Source organism: Chiloscyllium punctatum, chromosome 17 (assembly GCF_047496795.1).
Source record: "Chiloscyllium punctatum isolate Juve2018m chromosome 17, sChiPun1.3, whole genome shotgun sequence".
NCBI classification, from domain to species: domain Eukaryota; kingdom Metazoa; phylum Chordata; class Chondrichthyes; order Orectolobiformes; family Hemiscylliidae; genus Chiloscyllium; species Chiloscyllium punctatum.
In genome coordinates, this window is record NC_092755.1 from 77,743,545 (window position 1) to 77,768,880 (window position 25,336).

General features: G+C 43.6%; 1 protein-coding gene across 3 annotated transcripts; it reads left to right on the forward strand.

The window, feature by feature from the left end:
- Positions 1 to 9,407: 9,407 nt before the first annotated feature.
- On the forward strand, positions 9,408 to 24,928 carry LOC140488038 (cyclin-dependent kinase 2-associated protein 1). Of its 3 annotated transcripts, none has more exons than XM_072587638.1 (4): positions 9,408 to 9,498; positions 17,506 to 17,606; positions 22,867 to 22,993; positions 24,322 to 24,928. In XM_072587638.1, the coding sequence occupies exons 1-4, from the start codon at positions 9,408 to 9,410 to the stop codon at positions 24,387 to 24,389; spliced, it is 387 nt and encodes a 128-aa protein (XP_072443739.1). In that variant the 3' UTR covers positions 24,390 to 24,928. The 3 variants fall into 3 exon arrangements, with proteins under 3 accessions (XP_072443739.1, XP_072443740.1, XP_072443741.1); XM_072587639.1 differs by having other exon boundaries at positions 9,409 to 9,508; XM_072587640.1 differs by lacking the exon at positions 9,408 to 9,498 and adding an exon at positions 9,722 to 9,878.
- The last annotated feature ends 408 nt before the right edge of the window (positions 24,929 to 25,336 follow it).

Sequence of the window (25,336 nt, forward strand, 5' to 3'; positions counted from 1 at the left end):
AATCTATTTTATAAGGTCCATTCATAAGTCTGATAACAGCAGGGAAGAAACAGTTCTTGAATTTGTTTGTATGTGTTTTCAAACTTATGCATTTTCTGGCTGATAGAGAGTACAACCAGGTTGGGAGGCAGCAGTAAGTGTACACAGTCAATGAAGGAAGGCTAGTTTGTGTGATGGACTAGACCGCATTCACACCTCTCTAATTTACATCTGTAGTTTAAATAAATGCATCAGAAATATGACTGGTTCAAAGCCCAGCTGTATGCAGTGAACACCTGACTATTTACGTATCACACAGCTCCAACATCAGTAAAGTAGTCCACAGATTGACATTCCAGGGGAAACCTCAGCATCTATGCCATAAAGTCCCAGTGTTTCAAAAAGGTAACCTCTTCCTTTTTAAATTTCAGCAAGAACAAGCCCAACCCAAACAGCCCAATCTCAAAAAAGATTATTTCACGTCCGGATCATCCCAGCCAAGGTTTTTTGGACCTTGACCGATGCTCGTCTAGAGGAGGTTACAGAGCAAGTGGAAGGTTCTGGAGCAATTGACAAACAATGACAAAACATCAAGATTTGGAAGTGCAGGTGTTGGACTGGGGTGTGCAAAGTTTAAAAACCTCAACACCAGATTGTAGCCCAACAGGTTTATTTGAAAGCTTTTGGAGTGCCGCTGCTTCATTAGCTGGTTATGGAGTATAAGATCGTAAGACAGAATTTATAGCAAAAGTTTGCAGTGTAATGCAACTGAAATTATATATTGAAAAAGACCTGGATTGTTTAAGTCTCTCATCTTAGAATGACTGAGTTGGTTTCAGTTCTTTCATACGTAAATCCAAGAACCCTTTTTAAAAATTACATTCTCAAGTGAACTTTATCTGAGCTGACAACGGTACCTATTGTTAATGCATTGAAGGTGTGAGGCTATCAGTGCCCCAAAGTTTAGTCTGATTGTATTTCTAAAGGGATTCACAGAATTTTCCATGAATTCATGCAGTTTTTGAGCAAAATAAAATGTAATTCTGCAAGTCCAAATTCACTCCACAAACTTGTGTGTGTTCATGTGGGTATGTGCTTGAGGTTGTATTGATGGCTTGTGCCCTGGAATTTACTGCACCCGGATTCCAGCATTTCCAGTACAGCTGCGACAGAGGGCTACATATTGGTAATTTTCTACATTGCCCAAGTATATTATGGCCTCTGACTATCCTTCATAGTGAGAACTGGAGATCAGAGTCAGTGTGGAAAAGCACAGCCGGTCAGGTAGCATCTGAGGAGCAGGAGAATAGACTTTTCAACCCTCCATCAGGAATTCCTGAAATGCCACACAAAGGGCAGCTAGTAGTGACTCTGCCAACATTGTCAAGGATGCCCTGAGATATGGTACAGTGGCGAGACAGTAAAGGCTACGGCGACGGACGAATGGACACCGCACAACAACATACTGGATTAGTGGTGCTGGAAGAGCACAGCAGTTCAGGCAGCATCCAACGAGCAGCGAAATAGACGTGAAGGGCCTTTGCCCGAAACGTCGATTTCGCTGCTCGTTGGATGCTGCCTGAACTGCTGTGCTCTTCCAGCACCACTAATCCAGTATTTGGTTTTCAGCATCTGCAGTCATTGTTTTTACCTTGTTGATTTTAACCGCACAACAACAGACATGTGTTCTCTCCCAGTTGGCGAATACTTCAGTGGTCCAGGGCATTCAGCCTCTGACCTTCAGGTGTCCATCCTCCAAGGTGAACTTCAGGACAGGCAATAATGCAAAATGGCCGCGCAGAGCCTGAGAGCCCAGTTTGGTCCCCATGGGGATGGCCTCAACCGGGACCTTAGATTCATGTCACACTACAGGTGAACCCATTGCACCACATGCGTGTGCGCACACACACCCCCTACAGACCTTGTCTCATTCACAAGCGCTCTCACACATGCTGCCACATACACACCCACTCAGGCTTGTACCCCTTTACACGCCCCTCTCTTCCCCCCCCCCCCCCCCCCCCCCCCAGGATTTTGTCCAGATGCATAGTCTTTGCATCACAGGTCGGCGTGACATTGAGGACCGAAGGGCCTGTTCTGCTCTGTTGTTCAATGTTCATGCTGTGAGGTCTGTAGTTTCACGCATACATTATGAACAATGTCTTCATAACGATGAACTCCCTGGTTGGAGAGGTAACTTGGCATAAAAGAAAATAGCTGTATTTGGATGCCCATCATCCCAACCCCAGGACGTCATTGCAGGAGTTTTTCAGGTTAGTGCCCTTGACTCAACGATTTTTAGCCACTTCAATGACCATCCTTCCACCGCAAGGTGAAAAGTAGGGATGTTTACTGCTGGTTGTACCATGTTCAATCTATGTGTAAGTCCAATCCAAGTCTGCAATGTGTAGCAAGTAACACAGATACTGAGCAAGTATCAGGCCATAATCATTTCCAACAAGTTGGTCTAACTACTTACCCATTACATTCAATAGAGCTTAATTCTTTTGTGTATCGTGTCTCTAATATTTTTCTCAAAAAGCACACAATCTGCAGGTAGTCAATACATTTAATATTTTATAGATTCCACTTTGGAAATAGAACTAGTCTGACTCAAGATTGGGATACAGACAGACTCTAATCTCACACCTTTAATGTTTTGTCTGAGTTGAGATGTCACTTTTTTAAAATAAAACCTTAACTTCTTTCAAATTGCATTCAAGATAATTTCTGGGATTTATATATTAATAAACTGAAACTTGCAACCCATTCTAAAAGATGCAAGACTTAACAGTAATTTGGGTTTGTTTAATATATCGTTTGTTGCCTGATACTATAATCTGTTTCTATAAATTCTGTCTTATGATCCTGTTCCACAGCTACCTGATGGAGGAACAGCTGTGAAAGCTAGTGCTTCCAAATAAACCTGTTAGACTATAACCTGGTGTTATGTATTTTTTGACTTTGTCCACGCCAGTCCAACACCAGCTCCTCACGTCATGCCTTCCAATGGAGGCAAGCATGCGATAGGCCTTTCTTTATTACCTTATCTACCTGTGCTGCCACCTTCAGTGATCTGTGCACCTGCACTCCCACATACCTTCTGCATATCAGTACTCCTAATTATGTAGTCGTCAATGTATAATTTCAACCTCTACTTGACCTTTCAACATGCATTGCTTCACATTTGTCTGGATTAAGCTACATCTGCCATCTTTTAGTACATTCCTCCAACTGATCTATGTCAACATAATTAGAGTTAAAAATGACACAACGCCAGGTTATAGTCCAACAAGTTTAATTGGAAGCACACTAGCTTTCGGAGAGACGCTCCTTCATCAGGTGATTGTGGAGGGCTCAATCAGAATTTACAGCAAAAATTTGCAGTGTGATATCACTGAAATTATGCATTGAAAAATTGATTGTCTGTTAAGCCTTTCATCTGTTAGAATACAGTGATAGTTTCACTTTTTTCATGTGTAAATGACAAAACCCTTTTTTTTAAAGTTGCATTCTTGGGTTAGCTGTTAACAATGGTGATAGCTAGACAATATGTTGAAGGTGTTAGCCCCCTGTGTTCTCTGTCTATGACCCGATGTTTAGATTGATTCTAATCTTAAAAAGTGAGATAACGGAGTTTTACATAAATTCATGCAGTTTTTGAGCTCAGAGTTCTACGTGAATGTATGCAGTTTTTGAGCAAAGTGCAATGTAACTCTGCAAGTACAAAAAAATTTACCACACAAAATATGTGTGCATGTGGGTCTTTGTCTGAGTGTGTCTGTCTGGGGTGGGGGTTGTGAGTGTGAGAAAGTGTGTGTGTAATGAGTGCAGAGTGTCTTAAGTCTGTGAGGGGGTGCATGTGTGTGTGTGTGGGAGGGTGTGTGTGGGTGTGGGTGTCTGTGTGTATGTGTGTACTGCAATGGTGATCACCTGTAATGTGACATGAACCCAAGGTCCTGGTTGAGGCCCTTCCTATGGGTTTGGTACCCATAGGGAGGGCCTCAACCGGGACCTTGGGTTCATGTCACATTACAGGTGACCACCATTGCACGACACACACACAGATATTCCTACACACACACTCACATACACACGGACACAGGTACACACAGATGTGCACACAGACACCCTTATAGACACACACACTCCCACACATGCACCCCCTCACAGACTTAAGACACTCTGCACTCACTACACACACACTTTCTGACACTCACAATTCCCACCCCAGACACACACACACACCCGCATGCACACATATATTTTGTATGGTGATATTTTTTGTACTTGCAGAGTTACATTGCATTTTGCTCAAAAACCACATACATTTATGTAGAACTCTGAGCTCAAAAACTGCATGAATTTATGTAAAACTCTGTTATCTCACTTTTTAGATTGGAATCAATCTAAACATCAGGTCATAGACAGAGAACACAGGGGGCTAACACCTTCAACATTATAGGTAAAAACAATGACTGCAGATGCTGGAAACCAGATTCTGGATTAGTGGTGCTGGAAGAGCACAGCAGTTCAGGCAGCATCCAAGTAGCTTCAAAATCGACGTTTCGGGCAAAAGCCCTTCATCAGGAATAAAGGCAGTGAGCCTGAAGCATGGAGAGATAAGCTAGAGGAGGGTGGGGGTGGGGAGAAAGTAGCATAGAGTACAATGGGTGAGTGGGGGAGGGGGTGAAGGTGATAGGTCAAGGTTGTCTAGCTATCACCATTGTTAACAGCTAACCCGAGAATGCAACTTCTAAAAAGGGTTTTGTGATTTACACGTGAAAGAAGTGAAGCTAACAGATGAAAGGCTTAACAGACACATCACTTTTTCAATGTATAATTTCAGTTACATCACACTGCAAATTTTTGCTATAAATTGTGTTCTGATCAAGCCCTCCACAATCACCTGATGAAGGAGCGTCGCTCCAAAAGCTAGTATGCTTCCAATTAAACCTGTTGGACTATAACCTGATGTGCTGTGATTTTTAACTTTGTACACCCCACTCCGACACCGGCATCTCCGAATCATAACATAATTAAAAACCTCACAAAACCAGGTTACTGTCCAATAGGTTTATTTGGGAGTACAAGCTTTTGGAGCACTGCTTTATCAGGTAGCTAGTGGAGCAGTTATCGAGACATTATTGAGATGGCTTGATAACGTCATCAGGATCAGAAAATCCTTCTATGCCAGTCTGTATGACGCAAAGCCAACCGACAGCATGGCCTCCCAGTCGTTCCTGTTCTCTAGCACGGAGGTCTTAGACGACAGAACATGGGAGTGGCTGGACCAGCTGCTATCTCAGAACGAGCTGACCAAGGCCCTCGAGTCCTTCAAAAAGCATAAAACTCCCGGAAGTGACAGCTTACCAGTCGAGCTCTAGTCCACTCTGTGGAACTTGATTGGTCAGGACCTGCTGGAGGGCAGGTGGCATGAGTGAATCCATGAGGAAAGGCATCATCACCCTCATCTACAAGCGGAAGGGGAAGAAGGAGGAACTCAGAAATTGGAGACTGATCTCACTATTGAATACGGATTACAAAATTCTGTTAAAGGTAATCGCCAACTAGGTCAGGTCTGCTCTGAGGTCGGTGATTCACCCTGACCAAACCTGTGCTGTACCGGGCAGGAAGATCGCTGAGAGTCTCTCACTCCTCAGGGGATACGATCGCTTATGTGCAGTACAGAGAGTTGGACACCTGCCTGATCAGCCTGGACCAGGAGAAAGCCTTTGACAGGATATCACACACGCATATGAGAGATGTTCTCTCCAAAATGGGCTTTGGGGAGGGAATCTGCAATTGGATCAGACTGCTCTACACCAACATTGTCAGTGCAATCTCAATCAATGGGTGGGAATCAGATAACTTCCCAGTCAGATCTGGAGTCAGGCAGGGCTGCTCGCTCGCTCTCTCTCTCGCTCTCTCTCCCTCCTACCTTGTTTGTGTGCTGCATAGAGCCATTTGCCGAGTCCATCAGGAAGGATGCGAGCCTGAGAGGGGTGACTATTCCTGGCAGCGGGGGCCTGCAGGTCAAGGCCTCCCTGTACATGGATGACGTTGCCGTTTTCTGCTCTGATCCGCTGCATAGACTCGTGTATATGTGATCAGTTCGAACGGGCCTCGGGGGCCAAGGTAAACCAAGGCAAGAGTGAGGCCATGCTCTTCAGGAACTGGGCCGACCAATCCTCGATCCCCTTCACCGTCAGGACTGACCACCTGCAGGTGCTGGGTATTTGGTTCGGGGGGGGGCTGGGGCGTGTGCCAAGTCTTGGGAGGAGCATATCAGCAAAGTGAGGCAGAAACTGGGCAGATGGAAGCTACGGTCGCTCTCCCTCGTGGGAAAAAACCCTGGTCATCAGGCATAAGGCACTGTCATTGCTGTTATACGTGGCACAGGTCTGGCCTACTCCCAGAACCTGTGCTGCCGCAGTCACCCAGGCCATCTTCCAATTTATATGGAGATCAAAGATGGACCGGGTCCGAAGGGACTCGATGTATAAAGGTCTGGGCAACAGGGGATAAAATACACCCAATGCCATCCTCACCCTGATGGCCACCTTTGTGCGTGGCTGCATCAAGCTGTGCGTGGATCCCCAGTATGCAAACACCAAGTGTCACTACGTACTGAGGTTCCACCTGTCCCCGGTGTTGCGAAGGAGGGGCCTGGCCCCGCTGCCGCGGAACGCTCCGAGTAGTTGGATCATTCCGTATCACCTGTCCTTCATGGAGAAGTTTATGAAGAAAAACACCTTTGACCACAAGTCCATCAGGAAGTGGTCAGCACGTAGTGTTCTTGAGATCCTTCGGGAAAAGGAGAGGGTGGATCTTATCGAGTGGTTCCCTGAGCAGACTGTCAAAGTCATTTGGCAGAATGCCTCATCGCCAGAACTTTCCAACAAGCTTGGCTGGTGGAGAGAAGGCCTCTGCCTGTGAGATCCTTTATGCACTCCCTGACTCTCTGCTACACCGCACGCTGCCCTTGAAGCGGCTGCGGGGGGGACGAGACTGTCACACACCTCCTTCTGGAATGTGCCTATGCAGTCTGGAGAGGAATGCAGTGGTGTTTGTCGAGATTCGTCCCGAGCAGCACTGTGACGCGTGACTTCGTGCTCTACAGTCTGTTCCCCGGGATGCACACCGAGACAAACATCAACTGTGCCTGGAGGATCATCAACTCGGTGAAGGACGCTCTCTGGGCGGTCTGAAACCTGTTGATCTTCCAGCTGAAGGAGTTGACCCCGACTGAGTGTTGCAGACTGGCACATTCCAAGGTCCAGTACTACATGTTGAGGGACGCGCTGAAGCTTGGGACAGCTGCCGGCAAGGCGCGGTGGGGAAAGACCACCGTGTAACATCTGCCTGCCTAAGAAGAACAGGGCTGAAAATGTGTTGCTGGAAAAGCGCAGCAGGTCAGGCAGCATTCAAGGAACAGGAGAATCGACGTTTCGGGCATAAGCCCTTCTTCAGGAACGACACACTTTCCTCATTCCTGAAGAAGGGCTTATGCCCGAAACGTCGATTCTCCTGTTCCTTGAATGCTGCCTGACCTGCTGCGCTTTTCCAGCAACACATTTTCAGCTCTGATCTCCAGCATCTGCAGTCCTCACTTTCTCCCCTAAGAAGAACAGGGGCCCATGCAGTCTTTTGGGCTCTGCTGATGCCTCAGCTAAATATATGGACATATGATTGATAAATGTACAGACCTGTATATACAAATGATAAATTCTGATCTCTGGATGCAAATGTTTATGTATGTATGGCATGACCAACTGTATAGACCATCAAATTATTTTATGAATAAAGTATATTTTTGAAATAAAAAAAGTGGAGCAGTGATTTTTAACTTTGTCTGTCTCTGTCCAATGCCAGCACCTTCACATGTTTATCAACATAGAACTGTGCAGCTTAAGAACAGGTACTTTGGCCCACAATGTTGTGTCAAACATGATGCTAAATTAAACTAATCCCTTCTGCCTGCCATTGGGTCTATATCTCTTCACTGCTTGCATTTTCATGTTCTGGCTTAGTGGTGCTGGAAGACCACAGCAGTTCAGGCAGCATCCAAGGAGCAGCGAACTCAATGTTTCGGGCAAAAGCCCTTCATCAGGAATAAAATATGAAGGGCTTTTGCCTGAAAAGTCGATTTTGCTGCTCCTTGGATGCTGCCTGAACTGCTGTGCTCTTCCAGCACCACTAATCCAGAATCTGGTTTCCAGCATCTGCAGTCATTGTTTTTACCTTGCATATTCATGTGCTTATCTAAAAGTCTCTTAAATGCCCCAATCATATCTGTTTCCACCACTTTCACTGTTTTTAAAAAAAATCTTGCTCCTCACATCTCCTTTGAACTTCCCCCTCACCTTAAATGCACGTCCCTAGTTTTAGACTTTGACTTGGGGCTTGACAGAATCTTCTTCCGCCAATTTATGCATCTCAAATTTTCTAGACTTCAGTCAAGTCTCCCTTCACCCTCCACAACTCCAGAGAAAACACCAGTTTTTCTAGCCTCTCCTTGTGACTCATGCCCTCAAATCCAGGCGGCAGCAGCCTGGTAAACCTCTTCTGCACCCTCTCTAAAGCCTGCACATTCTTCCTGTAATGTGGTGACCAGAACTGAACACAGTACTCTGTGTGGCTTATCCAGAGTCTAATAAAGCTGCAACATGATATCCTGATGTCTGTACTTAATTCCCCAACCAATAAAAGCAAGCATGCCAAACGCTTTCTTTCCCACCCTATCTCCTTGCATAGCCATTTTCAAGGAACTATGGGCTTGAACTCCAAGATCCCTCTGCATATCAATACTGCATGCGGGTTCTGCCATTAACTCTATCGTTTCGTTTAACATTTTATCGCCCACAGTGCAGCACCTCACACTTGCATACATGAAACTCCATCTGCCATTTTCTCTGCCCATATCTGCAAATGATCAGTATCCTGCTATACCCTCTGATGATCCTTACAATCCACATCTCCTTCAATGTTCTGCAAGTTTACTAAATCGCGTTAGGAGGTGAAGAAGAAGCCGGACTCCGAAAGCTTGTGATTTCCTATAAACCTGTTGGGACTATAACCTAGTGCCGTGTGATTTTTAACCTTGTTCAACCCAATCCAACACCGACACCTGCCCATCAAGATCTCCGGGAAGTCAGGGAATTGAAATTGACAGCGGCTCGGGGCCGAAAGGGTTAAAGTCGCGGGCAGAGGGCGGGGCATAAGTGAGTCGGCCGTGACAAGCCTTAAAGGGCGGGGCATAGTGAGGGGGCGGGGCATAGTGAGGGGGCGGGGCCGGTCTCGAGGGGAGGGGGAAACGTTTCGAGGGGCGAGGCGGTCTGTGAGTGGCGGGACAGGTTTCAAGGGGCGGGGCAATCAGTGGGTGTCTCCAAGGGAATGAAGGGGTGTGGCCAATCTGTCGTACCCGGATGTCAGGGCCGGAGGCCGTTTGGCGCCATCTTCAGCGGCCTGAGCCGGTTGGGAATGAGCAGCAAAGCGAGCGTCGGGCCGGGACTCTCGGTCAGTCAGGGTAAGGTCTAAACCGGGTTTGATGAAGAGATTCCCAATTTGGTCTCAATTAGTGAGATAAACCTGGAGTATTATTGAAGGGATGTTCAGTTTGCTCCCAGCAGCGTTAATACCGGCGGGATGGGGCTAGGAGGCGGAGAAAGACGGAGTTCAAAGGGGGAAATGGGGGGGGAAATAAAGGAGAAAGGGGGAAGGGCGGTTTAATCCAAATAATCCCTTTTCGTGTTAAGCAGTTTTATTGAGTTTATCTCAATAATTACTGAATTCCTGGTCATTCTTAATCAGTTATTGCAAAATGAGCAGTTAGAGTTGGAATCTTGGATTTATTTCAATCAGACGTGAATAAGAGATTTCTGGTTTCACAGGCCAAGGTAAGTTATATTGACGAGATTTGTTTGTTTTTAAACCGGTTCAGATTGTTACTGAATGTGCTTCAGGAGTCACTTGTTTTAAAAATCTAGTTTGGAATGAAATGAGCTGTTTGTTCTTTTCTTTAATGTCACAGCTAAACTCTGATTTCTCATTGCACCTGGTGTTTTGCTGCTGTATTTGACTGAATTGTAAAATGATCTGGAATGTTCTATAATGACATCACACCACTGAATGGCAGCACCAAACTGAGGGGATGGGGAAACAGCAGAGATGCTGTTGCTGTGTACTGAGTCTTGGATGCTTTTGTGCAGGTTGCAGTGATATGAACTCCCATCCTTGCTATAATGCAAAGCTTCTCCATCTCAGCCTACCCTCCATCTTTACCAGTAAGGTATGGTGTTTAAAAAGCGAAGTAATATGCTTGTAAGATAGGGTTCAGATGAGATCTAATGGAATAGTGTCACGGCTGAGGAAGCTTAGTTCTGTGGAGAAACTGGGGAAGTTGATGTCTTCTCCCCAGAGCAGAGAAAGTGGTTTTTAATGGAGGCATTCTAAATTACAAAGTTTTAATGAGAATTAAGTAGGAAATTTGTTTTTTATTGGATGTAACCTCAAATCTGATAAAACCATTTTTGATTGGCAAAAAAAAGTGGAAGCCAGTTTTTTTAATGGGTCAGAATGATCTTGCTGGAAGCATGGTGAAAGCAAGTTCAATATTAACTTTCAAACAGAATTGGATAAATAATCGAGTTGTAGAATTAGTATGGTGCAGGAGACCATTGCAACCCATTGTGCCTACGATAGCTCTATTATCTAGAGCTGATCTCATGCCTTCCCTCCCCTCCCCCATCCCTACTGTTACTATCCAAATAACTAGCCAGTGCTCCCTTGATTGGTCAATTGAACCTGTCTTCACTACATTTCCAAGCAATGCGTTCCAAATCCGAACAACTGACTGTGGGGAAACAAATCTCTCTCAGCCTTGCTTCATTTGCACATAACTTTAAACCTTTGCCCTGTCATTCTTGTTCCTTTGTATTCAGAAACAATGTCATCCTGTCTGTTATACTCGGCCTGCTTGTATTTCAGAAAAGCTCTGTCTAAGCCTCCTTTTCTCCAGGGAGAATAGTTCCAAATCTTTCATCTATCTTTGTAATTGAAGTTTCTCTTCTCCAGAGCTGCTATTGTTAATCTGTTCTGCATTCTCCAACACATTTGCATCTTTCCTGTAAATGTAGTGCTCACAATTTCCACAGTATTCCAGCTGAGGTCCAATCAGAATATTGCATGAGTTTAACATAATTTTCTTGCTCTTGTGTTCTATGTCTAATTAATAAAAACAAAACACTTTTTTATTTACTATTCTCTCCACCTATCCTGCCATCTTCAATGATCTGTATACTCCAAGGCCCTCTGCTCCGGCACCTCCTTTAGAACTGCAGCCCCTATTTTAGATTGTTCTTCTGACCAAAGTGCATGACAGTTGAAATGTTATGAACAAATACAAGGCATGGAGCAAGTTGGACAGCTCTGATAAAGAGCCAACTTTGGCACAGTGGGTTGAATAACCACCTGTGCTATTGTATTTGTGCTCAAATTGTCTACTTTGAGAAATATTGGAATATTCTCACTCGACCCTCATCATGCCATTGTTACCTCCAGACTCGATTATTCTGATGCACTCTTGGCTGGTCTTCTGTATTTTATCCTGTTTAAACTTGTTTTCAAATACCTCTGTGGCCTTGGATCTCCTTGTCTCCATAATCTCTTGCAGCCTGAAACAGTACAAGATTTCTGTGCTTCTCCAATTCTGGCATCTTTTAGGCACTCCTGCATGAGATGCCGTGCCTTCAGATGCCTAATTTGTTTTACGTAAAGCCTTATTTTCCTCCTTCAAGGCACTACTTAAAATTTACTTACTTTTATGTTCAACAAAATAAATGAGGATGTGCTTCAGTTGTACAGGATGATGGTGACATAAATGTTTACATAAACATTTTGAATACTGTGTACAATTATCGTCTCCTTATTTAAAGAAGAATGTGAATGTACTGGAAGAGGTTTACTACACTGATATGAAAACGTCATCTTCTGAGAAAACGTTGGAATTGTTTGCATTGGAGTTCAGAATAGTGAGGGGTGACTTGATTAAAGTGTCTAAGATCCTGAATGGGTTCGGAAAGGATGTTTCCCCTTGTGGCTCAGACCAGAACTGGGAGAACGCTTAAAATTAGGGATCATCCTTTTAGAACAGAGATGAGAATTCTGAGGAGCTTTGAGACTTTGGAGCTCATTGCTGCAGAAGGCAGTGGAGATGGGATCGTTGAATGCTTAAGATTGTAATTAGGCAAAAAAAAAAGTCATTGGAAGTTGATGAGAATGTGGAACTTGGAGCACCAATAGATCAACCATGATCATCAATGAATGGATGAGCAAGTTGAGGAGCTGATTGGGATACTTCATTTAATTTCCATGTTTGTAAGCTTTTGATTGTCTGAATTGGTGAGTGACATTTTTGGACCATAAGACCTTTACCATAAGCCCGTATGGCTCGCTCATATTTCACATGCCTTGGGCTATTTTATGATTTTGCTACTGCTGTTTAAAACTCTTTTGGTGTTGAAGCACTGGCTGCCACTGACGACCTTTCCAGGTTGGATTGGGTCATTACTATACTAGTTGAGCAGACTCTGACGATTTCCACTTCGTATCCCATGCTATCTGTAGATGGGCAGGGTTGTGATCTTATGGCTAACGGTGGCCCTATGGATAACAGTTGAAGTTCGACAAGCATGATGAGAAATGATGCTGAGTTTACATAAACACCAGATCGACTCGCTGGCAGTAAAAGCAGATTCTAAAGGTTACTTGACCTCTGGTTGCAAAATAAGGCTACAAGAGAACCATGAAAACAGACAAATAATTCAGAATGATGAGGACCTTGTGCAAAGGAGGCAAGGCATTGCTTGGGACTGGCCATCGTGAAGAGAGCAAAGACCCTGGGTTATAGAGCCGTACAGCACAAAATCAGACCCTTCGGTCCAACTTGTCAATGCCGGCCAGATATCCCAACTCAATCTTGTCCCACTTGCCAGCACCTGGCCCATATCCCTCCAGACCCTTCCTATTCATATACCTATTCAGCTGCTGTTTAAATGTTGCCATTCTACTAGCCTCCACCACTTCATCTGGCAGCTCATTCCATTCGCATACCATCCTCTGCAAGAATAAGTTGCCCCTTAGGGCAACTTATATCTTCTCCTCACCCACTAAATCTCTGCCCTGTAGTTCTGAAGCCCCGCCCCCCCCACAACCCCAGGGAAAAGACTTTGTTTATTCATCATATCCATGCCCCTCATGATTTTATAAACCTCTATAAGGTCACCCCTCAGCTTCCGACCCTCCAGAGAAAACAGCCCCTGCCTAATAAACCTCTCCCTATAGCTCAAATCTTCCAACCCTGGCAACATCCTTGCAAGTCTTTTCTGAACCCTTTCAAGTTTCACAACATCCTTCCAATAGGAAGGAGACCAGAACCGCATGCAATATTCCAAAAGTGGCCTAACCAATGTCCTGTACAGTGGCAACATGACCTCCCAACATTCATACTCAATACTCTGGCCAATAAAGGAAAGCATACCAAATGATGCCTTCATTCTCCTAACTACTTGCGACTCCACTTTCAAGGAGGCATGAACCTGCACTCCAAGGTCTCTTTGTTCAGCAATACTCGTTCGAACCTTGCCATTAAGTATATAAGTCCTGCTAAGATTTGCTTTCCCAAAATGCAGCACTTCACATTTATCTGAATTAAACTCTATCTGCCACTTCTCGGCCCATTGGCTGATCTGATCAAGATCTCATAATAATGTGAGGTAACCTTCGCTGTCCACCAAACCTCAAATTTTGATGTAATCTGCAAACTTACTAACTATACCTCTTATGCTCACATCCAAAATGTAATGAACCCAGCACTGATCCTTGTGGCACTCCACTGGTCACAAGCCTCCTGTCTGAAAAACAACCCTCCACTACCACCCTCTGTCTTCTACCTTTGAGCCAGTTCTGTATCCAAATGGCTAGTTCTCCCATGAGATCTCACCTTGCTAACCAGCCATGGGGAGCCTTGTCGAACGCTTTACTGAAGTTCATATAGATCATGTCCACCGCTCTGCCCTCATCAATCCTCTTTGTTACTTGCTCAAAAAAAAATCTCAATCAAGTTTGAGAGACATAATTTCCATGCACAAAGCCATGTTGAGTATCCCTAATCAGTCTTTGCCTTTCCAAATACATGTACGTCCTGTCCCTCAGGATTCCCTCCAACAACTTGCCCACCACCGAGGTCAGGCTCACTGGTCTGTCATTCCCTAGCTTGTCCTTACCACCCTTGTTAAACAATGGCACCATGTTAGCCAACCTCCAGTCTTCTGGAACCTCACCTGTGACTACTGATGATACAAGTATCTCAGCAAGAGGAGAAAGTGAGGACTGCAGATGCTGGAGATCAGAGCTGAAAATATGTTGCTGGAAAAGCGCAGCAGGTCAGGCAGCATCCAAGGAACAGGAGAATTGACGTTTTGGGCATAAGCCCTTCTTCAGGAAGTTTGGCGCACCGACCTTTACACCGTTGAGGCTAAACGCCAGCTCGCGGACACTTGCTCCTACTGCCCCCTTGACCATGACCCCACCTCCACCACCAAACCATCATCTCCCAGACCATCCATAGCCTCATCACCTCAGGGGATCTCCCATCCACCGCCTCCAACCTCATAGTCCCACAACCCCACACCGCCCATTTCTACCTCCTGCCCCGGCCGACCCATTGTCTCCGCTTGCTCCTGCCCCACCGAACTCATCTCTGCATTCCTTGATACGGTCCTGTCCCCCTTAGTCCAAGAACTCTCCACCTACGTTCAGGACACCACCCACGCCCTCACCTCCTCCATGATTTTCGCTTCCCCGGTCCCCAACGCCTTATCTTTACCATGGACATCCAGTGCCCGTACACCTCCAATCCTCCATCACGAAGGACTCAAAGCCCTCTGCTTCTTCCTTTCCCGCCGTACCAACCAGTACCCTTCCACTGACGCACTCCTTCGAATGACTGACTGAACTCGTCCTCCCTCCGAACAACTTCTCTTTCCAATCCTCCCACTTCCTCCAAACCAAAGGAGTAGCCATGGGCACCCGCATGGGCCCCAGCTATGCCTGCTTCTTCGTTGGATATGTGGAACAGTCCATCTTCCGCAGCTACACTGGCACCACCTCCCACCTTTTCCTTCACTACATCGATGACTGTATCGGCGCTGCCTTGTGCTCCCACGAGGAGGTTGAACAGTTCATCCACTTTACTAACACCTTCCACCCCGATCTCAAATTCACCTGGACCGTCTCAGACTCCTCCCTCCCCTTCCTAGACCTTTCCATTTCTATCTCTGGCAACCGACTCAACACGGACATTTACTATAAACTGACCGACTCCCACAGCTACCTCGACTACACCTCCTCCCACCCTGCCCCTTGTAAAAACGCCATCCCATATTCCCAATTCCTTCGTCTCTGCTGCATCTGCTCCCAGGAGGACCAGTTCCAAAACCGTACAACCCAGATGGTCTCCTTCAAAGACCGCAATTTCCCCCCAGACGTGGTCGACGATGTCCTCCACCGCATCTCTTCCACTTCCCGCTCCTCTCCCCTTGAGCCCCGCCCCTCCAACTGCCACCAGGACAGAACCCCACTGGTCCTCACCTACCACCCCACCAACCTCCATGTCTCAGCAAGAGGCCAAGCAATCGCTTCCCACAGAGTTCTAGAGTACACCTGATCAGGTCCTGGGGATTTATCCACCTTTATGTGTTTCAAGACATCCAGCACTTCCTCCTCTGTAATATGGGCACTTTTCAAGGTGTCGCCATCTATTTCCCTACATTCTATGTCTTCCATGTCCTTTTCCACAGTAAATGCGAATGCAAAATACTCATTTAGCATCTCCCCATCTTGTGCGGCTCCACACAAAGGCCGCCTTGCTGATCTTTGAGTGGCCTTATTCTCTCCCCAGTTACCCTTTTATCCTTTAATATATTTGTAGAAATCCAATGGATTCTCCTTAACTCTATTTGCCAAAGGTATCTCCTGTCCCCTTTTTGTCCCATTGATTTCCCTCTTAAGTATACTCCTACTGCCTTTATACTCTTCTTAGGATTCGCTCCTCAATCTCTCCTGTCTATACCTGACATATGCTTTTCTTAACCAGACTCTCAATTTTTTTAGTCATCCAGCACACCAGCCTTTCCTTTCACCCAAACAGGAATATACTGTCTCTGGACTTGTTATCTCATTTCTGAAGGCTTCTCATTTTCCAGTCATCCCTTTACTTGTGAACATCTGCCTCCAATCAGCTTTTGAAAGTTCTTGTCTAAAACCATCAAAATTGGCCTTTCTCCAATTCAGAACTTCAACTTTTAGATCCAGTCTTTTCTGTCACTATTTTGAAACTAATAGAATTATGGTCACTGGCCCCAAAGTGTTCCCCCACTGACACCTCAGTCACCTGTCCTGTCTTATTTCTCAAGAGTAGATCAAGTTTTACACCTTCTCTCGTAGGGACATCCACATACTGAATCAGAAAATTAACTTCACAAGAACAGACTTGTAGGAATGAACCTGGCCAGTTCACATATAGGTGGTTTCGAGATTCTAGTCAAACAGTTAGATAATGTGGTGATTATGGGTTTACTAAAAACTAAAATGTTACAAATAAGAGGAAATTTTATTAGATTATAATTTCCTTTATTTGTCATGAAATTCAAGACCCTAATGGGAAAAGGGTCAGTGCAGTTTTTAAAGTTTAAATTTAACAGTCTGAAGCCTACCTTGATTCTGGCTATCTTTTACGATAGCTTTGAAAATGGAAGTAGCAAGAGCTCGTGTGTCCCCTTAAAAATAACCGACTTTTCACTAATTCATTGTAGTCTTCAATGTGTCAAGTTGAAATGGCAGGAATAGCGCAAGGCCAAATGTGTGCCCAGTTGCCTCTTGTGAGGACTATTTGAGACAGTATATGATCGATCATTTTAATACAGTTCCAGTGTGTTCAAAATGCAGGTGTTATTAAACCGGGTTTATGGTTGTATCCTGCTTTCAGTCAGAAAATGGGTTGTATAGTCACTTTGACTGATCTCCTAAAGATACCATACCAGGCTTGGGAGCCAGATCAAGGATCATCTGATCTGCTACTTTTCCTCCACGTGTGTGCATTCTCAGAACAGATGTCACTGAACAGCATTTTTAACCCTGAATACTCGATTTTTTCATGGTCTTCCTCTTAAACTGAGGGTGCTGGATCTGAAATTTTTGCACTTCCTGCCGCCTGTTGCAGTCAGACTGGTTTGTAGCTAGGATTTGGTTTGGCTGTTTACTTTGCCAGCTAACTTGTGCAGAGTTGGACCTCTGGATATACTGGCTTGCTTTGAAACTGTGGCATATTCAATAGAATGCCTGGGATCATAGAGCTTTTTCTCTTTGTAGTATAATGTGATGAGCAACTTGAGCTGTTTGATACAAAAAACTGAAAGTTCAGAGTGTACAAACTGATGCATTGTAATACAAATTTTCCTCCAACAGTTGGAAGTGTTCCGTCTCCTTCGACAAGTATGGGGAGCTCAGTGCAGTCATTTAGGCCACTGATCAATGACTATGGACCACCCTCTATGGGTTATTTACAGGTATGGTAAAATATATATTTGCATCACCGGGAACAGTTGTACAATGGTTAGGACCATTAACCACTTGGTCATAGGTTCATATCCCAAATAGAGATATGATATAATCCTTTCTTGACGGCCTATAAAACACCAGATTTAAACAGCTGCCTCTATTAAATTGCTGAAGAATCTCTCAATCCCTCTGCCTGAATACTGTATCTAATTCCCTCTCCAAAATGAAGGAGTGCACCAAGTGCTCATTTCACACCCCACTGATGTCCTCTGGTTCTATCCACAGATTGGTCCCTAATAGGCCTATTCTTCCTCTGGTTATCCTTTTCCCCTTGACATGAAATATCTTAGGATTTTTCCTAATCTTACCTGCTGATCATAGTGATCGAGATTTACAGCATGGAAATAGACCCTTCGGCCCAACCCGTCCATGGCGACCTAATGTCCCAACCCAATCTAGTCCCACCTTCCAGTACCTGGCCCATATCCCTCTAAACCCTTCCTATTCATATACCCATCCAAATGCCTCTTAAATGTTGCAATTATTACCAGCCTCCACCACTTCCTCTGGCACCTCATTCTATACCCGTACCACCTTCTGAGAAAATGTTGCCCCTTAGGTCTTTTTTATATCTTTCCCCTCTCACGCTAAACCTATGCCATCTAGTTCTGGACTCCACGACCCCAGGGAAAAGACTTTGCCTATTTAATCTATCCATGCCCCTCATAATTTTGTAAACCTCTATAAGGTCACCCCACAGCCTCTGACGCTCCAGAGAAAACAGCCCCAGCCAGTTCAGCCTCTCCCTATAGCTCCAATCCTCCAACCCTGGCAACATCCTTGTAAATCTTTTCTGAACCATTTCAAGTTTCACAACATATTTCCGATGGGAAGGAAACCAGAATTGCACTCAATATTCCAACCAATGTTCTGTACAGCCGCAACATGACCTCCCAACTCCTGTGCTCCATACTCTAACCAATAAAGGAAAGCATACCAAACGCCGCCTTCACTATCCTATCTACCTGCAACTCCACTTTTCAAGGAGCTATGAACTGCCCTCCAAGGTCTCTTTGTTCAGCAAAACCCCCTAAGACCTTATCATTAAGTGTATAAGTCCTGCTAAGATTTGCTTTCCCAAAAATCAGCACCTCGCATTTATCTGAATTAATCTCCATCTGCCACTTGTCAGCCCATTGGCCCACCTGGTCAAGATCCTGTTGTAATGTGAGGTAACCTTCTTCACTGTCCACTACACCTCCAATTTTGGTGTCATCTGCAAACTTACTAACTGTACCTCCTGCTCGCATCCAAATCATTTATATAAATGACAAAAAGTAGAGGACCCAGCACCGATCTTTGTGCCACTCCACTGGTCACAGGCCTCCAGTCTGAAGAACAACCCTCCTCCACCACCCTCTGTCTTTTACCTTTGAGCTAGTTATGTATCCAAATAGCTAGTTCTCCCTGTATTCCATGAGATCTAATCTTGCTAATCAGTCTCCCATGGGGAACCTTGTTGAACGCCCTACTGAAGTCCATATAGATCACATCTACTGCTCTGCCCTCATCAATCCTCTTTGTTACTTCTTCAAAAAACTCAATCAAGTTTGTGAGACATGATTTCCCACGCACAAAGCTATGTTGACTATCCCGAATCAGTCCTTGCCTTTCCAAATACAGGTACGTCCTGTCCCTCAGGATTCCCTCCAACAACTTGCCCACCATTGATGTTTTCTCTTGTCCTTTCTTTGCTGTCTGAATTTCTTTAAGTTCACCCCCTACACTTTTAGTTCTCCTTTATTTCACTTGTGCGATGCCCATGTCCCATGAATGAATTTTTTTTTTAAAAAGGACCTCCATTGAATTACTGTTTGAACCTGTTAAAAACCTTTCTTTTTCTTTTGCCCTTCTTATGTAGTCCTGAATATTCCTAAAAATCTGAATTCTTTGGGTATGTTACTTGTACATTTCGCCCTAAAGCAAACGTTGGTCCTATGTTTCCCCCAGTACCTTTTTGAACTCTTTCCCCCATTGTTCTGTAGATTTGCCAAGAAGCAGTTATTCCCTCTCTACACTGGCCAGATTCAGCCTTATTTAATTAAATCTGTCTTCTCCAACCACCCGTACCCCAATCCAAAACTTTGTTTGTGCAAACTGTTGCTTTCCTTTCCAAACTGAAAACATATATTGTTGCTGCTGTCAATAAAATGCTGATTGTTTCTGTCTCTTTCACTCTGTCATTTTGAACACCTGTCTGCCATCTTGAACACCTGTCTGGCATGATGCCCCAGAATTATGTCCAGTTCTGTCCCGAGTTGGTCCTTCTATATGTTGATATTAAAAACTGTCCAGAATACATTTTCAAGAAATTTGTCTCCTCTAAGCTGTTTTTGCTAGGTTGATCCCAGTTGATGTTGGAGAAGTTGAGATTTCCTTTATTGTAAGTACTGACTATAATTAGACTTATTGTTTTTGTGCACCTCAGTGAATAGTCTATGTATCTGCTCTATTGCCCACTGGCTGGGTGGTCTACAGTATACTCCAAAATGTGTCTCCCCTTTTTGTTTTTGTGATCAACCCACAAACCTCATTTGAAGACTCTTCTGGGATAGCATCCCTCCTCACAGCACAACTGACTCCTTAATTTAGTATTGGACACCACTGTCTCTTTTCTCCCCCCTCCTTTCTTGCCTGAAACTTCTGTACCCAATAAAACCATAAGTTTTGTCATGTGTACTTAAGTACAGAAGTACATGAGTACAGTGAAAAGTGTACATTGACACCCTTCCTGGTGCCATCTTTGGTACAAAATAGAAAAATGAAGAAATAAAGTTAAAAGTTCAACAATCTTAAGTGCTTAGCTATGCTGGGCTCACATTCTCTAAAGGGCTGGAACTCTTCTGTGTTAGCCCACGTAGGAGTAAGATTAGACCATTAGACACATCGCGTCTGCTGTGCCATTTGATTGTAGCTGATATGTTTCTCAACCCCATTCTCCTGCCTGCTCCCTGTAACGGTTGATCCCCTTATCAGTCAAGAACCTAGTTATCTTTGTCTTGCATACACTCAATGACTTGACCTTCACAGCCTTCTGTGGCAATGAGTACCAGAGATTCACTATACTTTGGCTAAAGAAACTCCTTCTCATCTCAGTTTTAAAAGGTTATCCTTTCCCTAAGGTCCTCGTCTCTCCTACTAGTGGAATCATTTTCTTTTATGTCCATGTTATCCAGGTCTCTTAAATCCACGAATTTAAATGAGATCCTCCATCATCCTACTGAACTCCATCCCAGTGTGTTGAGTTGCTATTTCTCTGCCACCCCTCAACCATGTTTTTTGATGACAACAATATCACAATTCCATGTGTCAATCCACGCCAATAACTAATTTGTCTTTCCTATAGCGGGTCTGTGTGGACTTGTTGGGCCGAAGGGCCTGTTTCCACACTGTAATGTAATGTAATGTAATCTAATCTAATCATAATACTGCTGGCATTAGAGGCCATCCAACTTCACCTTACTCCCTTGAGACCCATGGCTAAACTCTGTCTTGGTTCCTTTACTGTATTATGCCGTGTTCCTAATCTACTAACACTGTATCTCCTTCCCCTTGCTGAACTAGTTTAAATTCTTCCCAACAGTACCAGCAGACCTACCCCCAAGGATGTTGGTCCCATCCTGATTCAGGTACAGACTATCTTGCTTATACAGGTTCTACCTTCCCCAGCAATGGTCCCAAGTGATCTAGGAATCTAAAACCCACCCTCCTGCACCAATTTCTGAGTCACACATTAATCTGCCCTGTTCTATTTCTGTACTCCATTAGCAAGTGGCACCAACAGTAATCCCAAAGATTGCATTCTTTGCAGTCCTGCCCTTTAGTCTGCTGTCTAGCTCCCTGGATTCTTGATGCACAACCTCATTCCTCACTCTACCTATATCTTTACTTACAGTGTATATCATGATCTCTGCCTTATTACCATCCTGTTTCAGGATGTCTTGCAACTGCTCAGTGACATCCCTTCGAGACCCATAAGTTTCATTGACAAATTTGTCCCTCGTGAAAGTGATGACAATTGTTTTTCCCATTCGCACCTTACTTAACTATGTCTTTGAGATACTTATAGTGTCCTTCGGCATGAAGACAATGCAAATTTTGGTTTAAATTCTGTTCCCTTTTATCAGTTACCCAGTTGCATCCTCAACTTGTGCAACTCTTTTTGTCGAATCCATAAGTATGGAAGAAGGCCATTCAGCCCATCAACTCCACACCAATCCTCTGAAGAGTATCCCTCCCTACCCAAACCCTATCCTATTCCTGTAACCCTGCATTCCCCATTGCTAATCCACCTAGCCTGCACACTGGGCAATTTAACATTGCCAATCCACTATACTGCAGATCTTTAGACATCTTTTTAATCTACTGGTAGAAGCTCTTGCTGTTTGTGAAAGTATGATTTGGGGGTGCCAGTGTTGGACTGGGGTGTACAAAGCTTAAAAATCTCACAACACAACATGGTTGTGACAACCACCTGATGAAGGAGCAGTGCTCTGAAAGCTAGTGCTTCCAAATAAACCTGTTGGACCAAACCTGGTTTTGTTAATTTTAACTTTGTGAAAGTAAATTGCCAAGAAATATAGAAACAATCAATTTTTAATATTCAGTGCAGTTAGTATATGTAATGTTGCCATTTCTTCAATATGCGATATCCTGCTATCCTTGTCATTCTGGCCTGTGGCCACATTATCCTTTCCATCTAGATTTGAGATCGACAGTATGTGCTAGTGGGAGCTAGACAATTCCTCCATTTAATGCACTGTCCTTCCAAATGTCATTGATGTCAACAATCAGTCCTCTCCTCTCAAAATCAGACAGGAGGAAATGGAAAATCTGGCACTTTAGACTATCCCTGATTGAGAAGCAATTGTTGCTGTAGATCTGGAAATCTTGTTCTCTTCCTTCTGCAAAGCAGCCAATCTCTGGTGGTAATTGGTGGAATCAAGCAAAAGGAGAACAATCCCAGCTGCATTATACAGTTTGTAATTTGCACTGAGACATGATTCGACTTTCTAGTTCCCAGTTTATAAAAACTGACTTGTCAACAACTCTTAAGATGCTTTCCGAGACATGCCAAACAACATCTTGTTGTAATTCTATGACATAAACGCAAATTGATGTTTCCTACTGATCACTGCTATTAAGTATACTGAACTTTCAATGTGATTTGTACATTTCTCAACTTAGTTTTTTTTCTTCTTTTATTAGGGAATGAGTAGTAATCAGGCACCACAGAGTAAATATGCGGAGCTACTTACTATAATTGAAGAGCTAGGGAAAGACATCCGACCAACTTATGCTGGCAGTAAAAGTGCAATGGAGCGATTAAAACGTGGTATGTATCAGAACAATTTTCTTGTCTTTATAATTAAATAATGTGCTATTTCTAATCTTCTAGTTGTGTGACCAAGTGAGTAGTTTTTTCAGTTTGTTTTAATGGATTGTAAAGTTTTCCACCTGAAACAGTGGATCGGTCACTGCATGGTTCACAGTGGTGTGATTATGCCACTTGCATAATTTGAGAGAGACAGAGTTCAGATGCCACCAATATGAAAATTTGGAAGTCTGAATATAAGGCGACTGGTGCTGGTGGTGTTAACCACAGAGATTTCTATTATTGTAAAAATCTAACTGGTTCACTGTCAGAACAACTACTTGCATTCATGTTGTACCTTAATGTGATAAAGCATGCCCAAGGTGCTACACAGAAAATTATACTGAACCACAGGTACATTAGGGCAGTTCATCAAAGCAAATGATAACTTTTTGATAGTTTTTACGGTCACTATTGCAAAGATTAACAGTTCAGACTGTACAAATTAATTAATTCTAAAATTTCACCAGCTGCAATGATGATATTTGAATTTTCATCCCTCAAACATTCACCTTGATTTCTGGATTACTAGCTCAGTAACAGTGGCACGATGCTACTATCTTCCTCCCTCGAGTTTACTGTCAATGGTCAACCTGTTTTTCTGCTCTCCTAATACTTTAATATTTTTCTTTGATTTGGCTTCAATAATCTCTTCTGATATTTATATTTTGAATTCTTTTTCAAAAGGTTTCTCCCCCTTCACACTACTTGTACTAATTTGTACACTGTCTTCACTTGTTACCAATTCGCTGGCAAAACTGAAATAAGTTTCAGAAACAACAACAGTACTGGAAAAACTCAACAAGCATAACAACATCTAGTTAATGTTGAATCCATTGAGGTGCCACTTCAACATGCATTGTACTTGTTAACATTTCTGCCTCTGACCTGCTGCTTTTGCTTCTATTACCCTATGGCTTTGTCATTGCGGGAGTTGTATGAGGAACAGTTAAGAGTTCATCCTGAAATCACTTGGCCTTGGTGGAGAATTTGTCTAAACTGATGTGAAAAATGTTGCTTTGGATATACTGGCTGGGAACTGTCAGTGATCCCATTATGAGCTACAAGTTGAGAAAAATAAAGGGGCAAAAATGGACAAATCAGCTGTTTAGTCATTTGCATCAGTTGCTTCAGTTTTAGAACTGAATTTGGTTACGTATTTATCATAAAAGTAAAGTTAACTTCAAATGTTGGAAATACTCCAGTCGAGCAACAGCAAGAGTTTATCTTTTGATTCAAATAAAACTGTTTAGAACTGAATGTGATTGTCTCCCTTTTTCATATTCCAGGAATTATTCATGCTCGAGGATTAGTGAGGGAATGCCTGGCTGAAACTGAACGCAATGCAAGATCATAGCTTTAGTGCAGCTGAGGTTATATTGGACTTCAAGATTTTGTGCTTTATTTTTGGAGAAGGAAATGCTACTTTTGTAATGTTTTTTCCTGATCACACTGATTTCTTTAAGTTTAAGCATTGTCAGCTTTGTATTTGAGCTATAACAATATGGTGATGTAAAAGATGCTTTACTCTGGAGAATACTTGAAGAAAATGTTGGCTTTTTCATCCAAGTTTGGTTCTTCACAATTTTAGAATCGACTCAACTGTTGCAACGACCAAGTTGTTTATTTAATTGAATAAACAAAGAACTTACCAGAAACAATACAGCTCATTGATCTGTATAACCTTGTCAGGCTAATGTTTAATTTTTGAATCTTTTTGAAGCAAAATACAATTCGAAAAACATATTTTTGCACTTGAGATCAAACTGGAGGAATGGATATTCCTGGAACATTGCAGAACAAGATTTTTCCTCTAAATTATAATTTTTTTGCTATTGTACAGAAATTAGGCATCTTTGTATTGATTTCTTCTTGTAATAAAGCTTATTTTCAGTACCTGCTTTGTATGCTCTTGAATGCTCCCTCACCACCCGATGGCTGGAGGAAGAACACCTCATCTTCCGCCTTGGCCCACTTCAACCCCAGGGCATCGATGTGGACTTCACCAGTTTTCTCACTTCCCGTTCCCCCACCTTACCCCAGTTCCAAACTCCCAGCTCAGCACTGTCCCCATAACTTGTCCTATCTGCCTATCTTCCTTTCCGACCGTCTTTGACTTATTGGTTAAAAACAGCTGATGGCAACTGGTGAGTGAAATCAACTGGCTTTCTTCAGGCTTAAGTTTTTTTTTCACTGTATTGCCTTGCACTTGTGGCACAAATTTCTTGATAGTTATTAGCCCACTTTGTATTGTATGATCTGCACACAAACCAACACTTTGTCATACATAGCAAATCATCTTGT

Bases quoted from the DNA above. Each gene is read 5' to 3' on its own strand.
- LOC140488038 (XM_072587638.1), top strand. From the start codon at position 9,408: ATGTCAGGGCCGGAGGCCGTTTGGCGCCATCTTCAGCGGCCTGAGCCG. The intron at 9,499-17,505 runs GTCAGTCAGGGT...TTCCTCCAACAG, and splicing joins GCGTCGGGCCGGGACTCTCG to TTGGAAGTGTTCCGTCTCCT. The intron at 17,607-22,866 runs GTATGGTAAAAT...TTCTTTTATTAG, and splicing joins CCTCTATGGGTTATTTACAG to GGAATGAGTAGTAATCAGGC.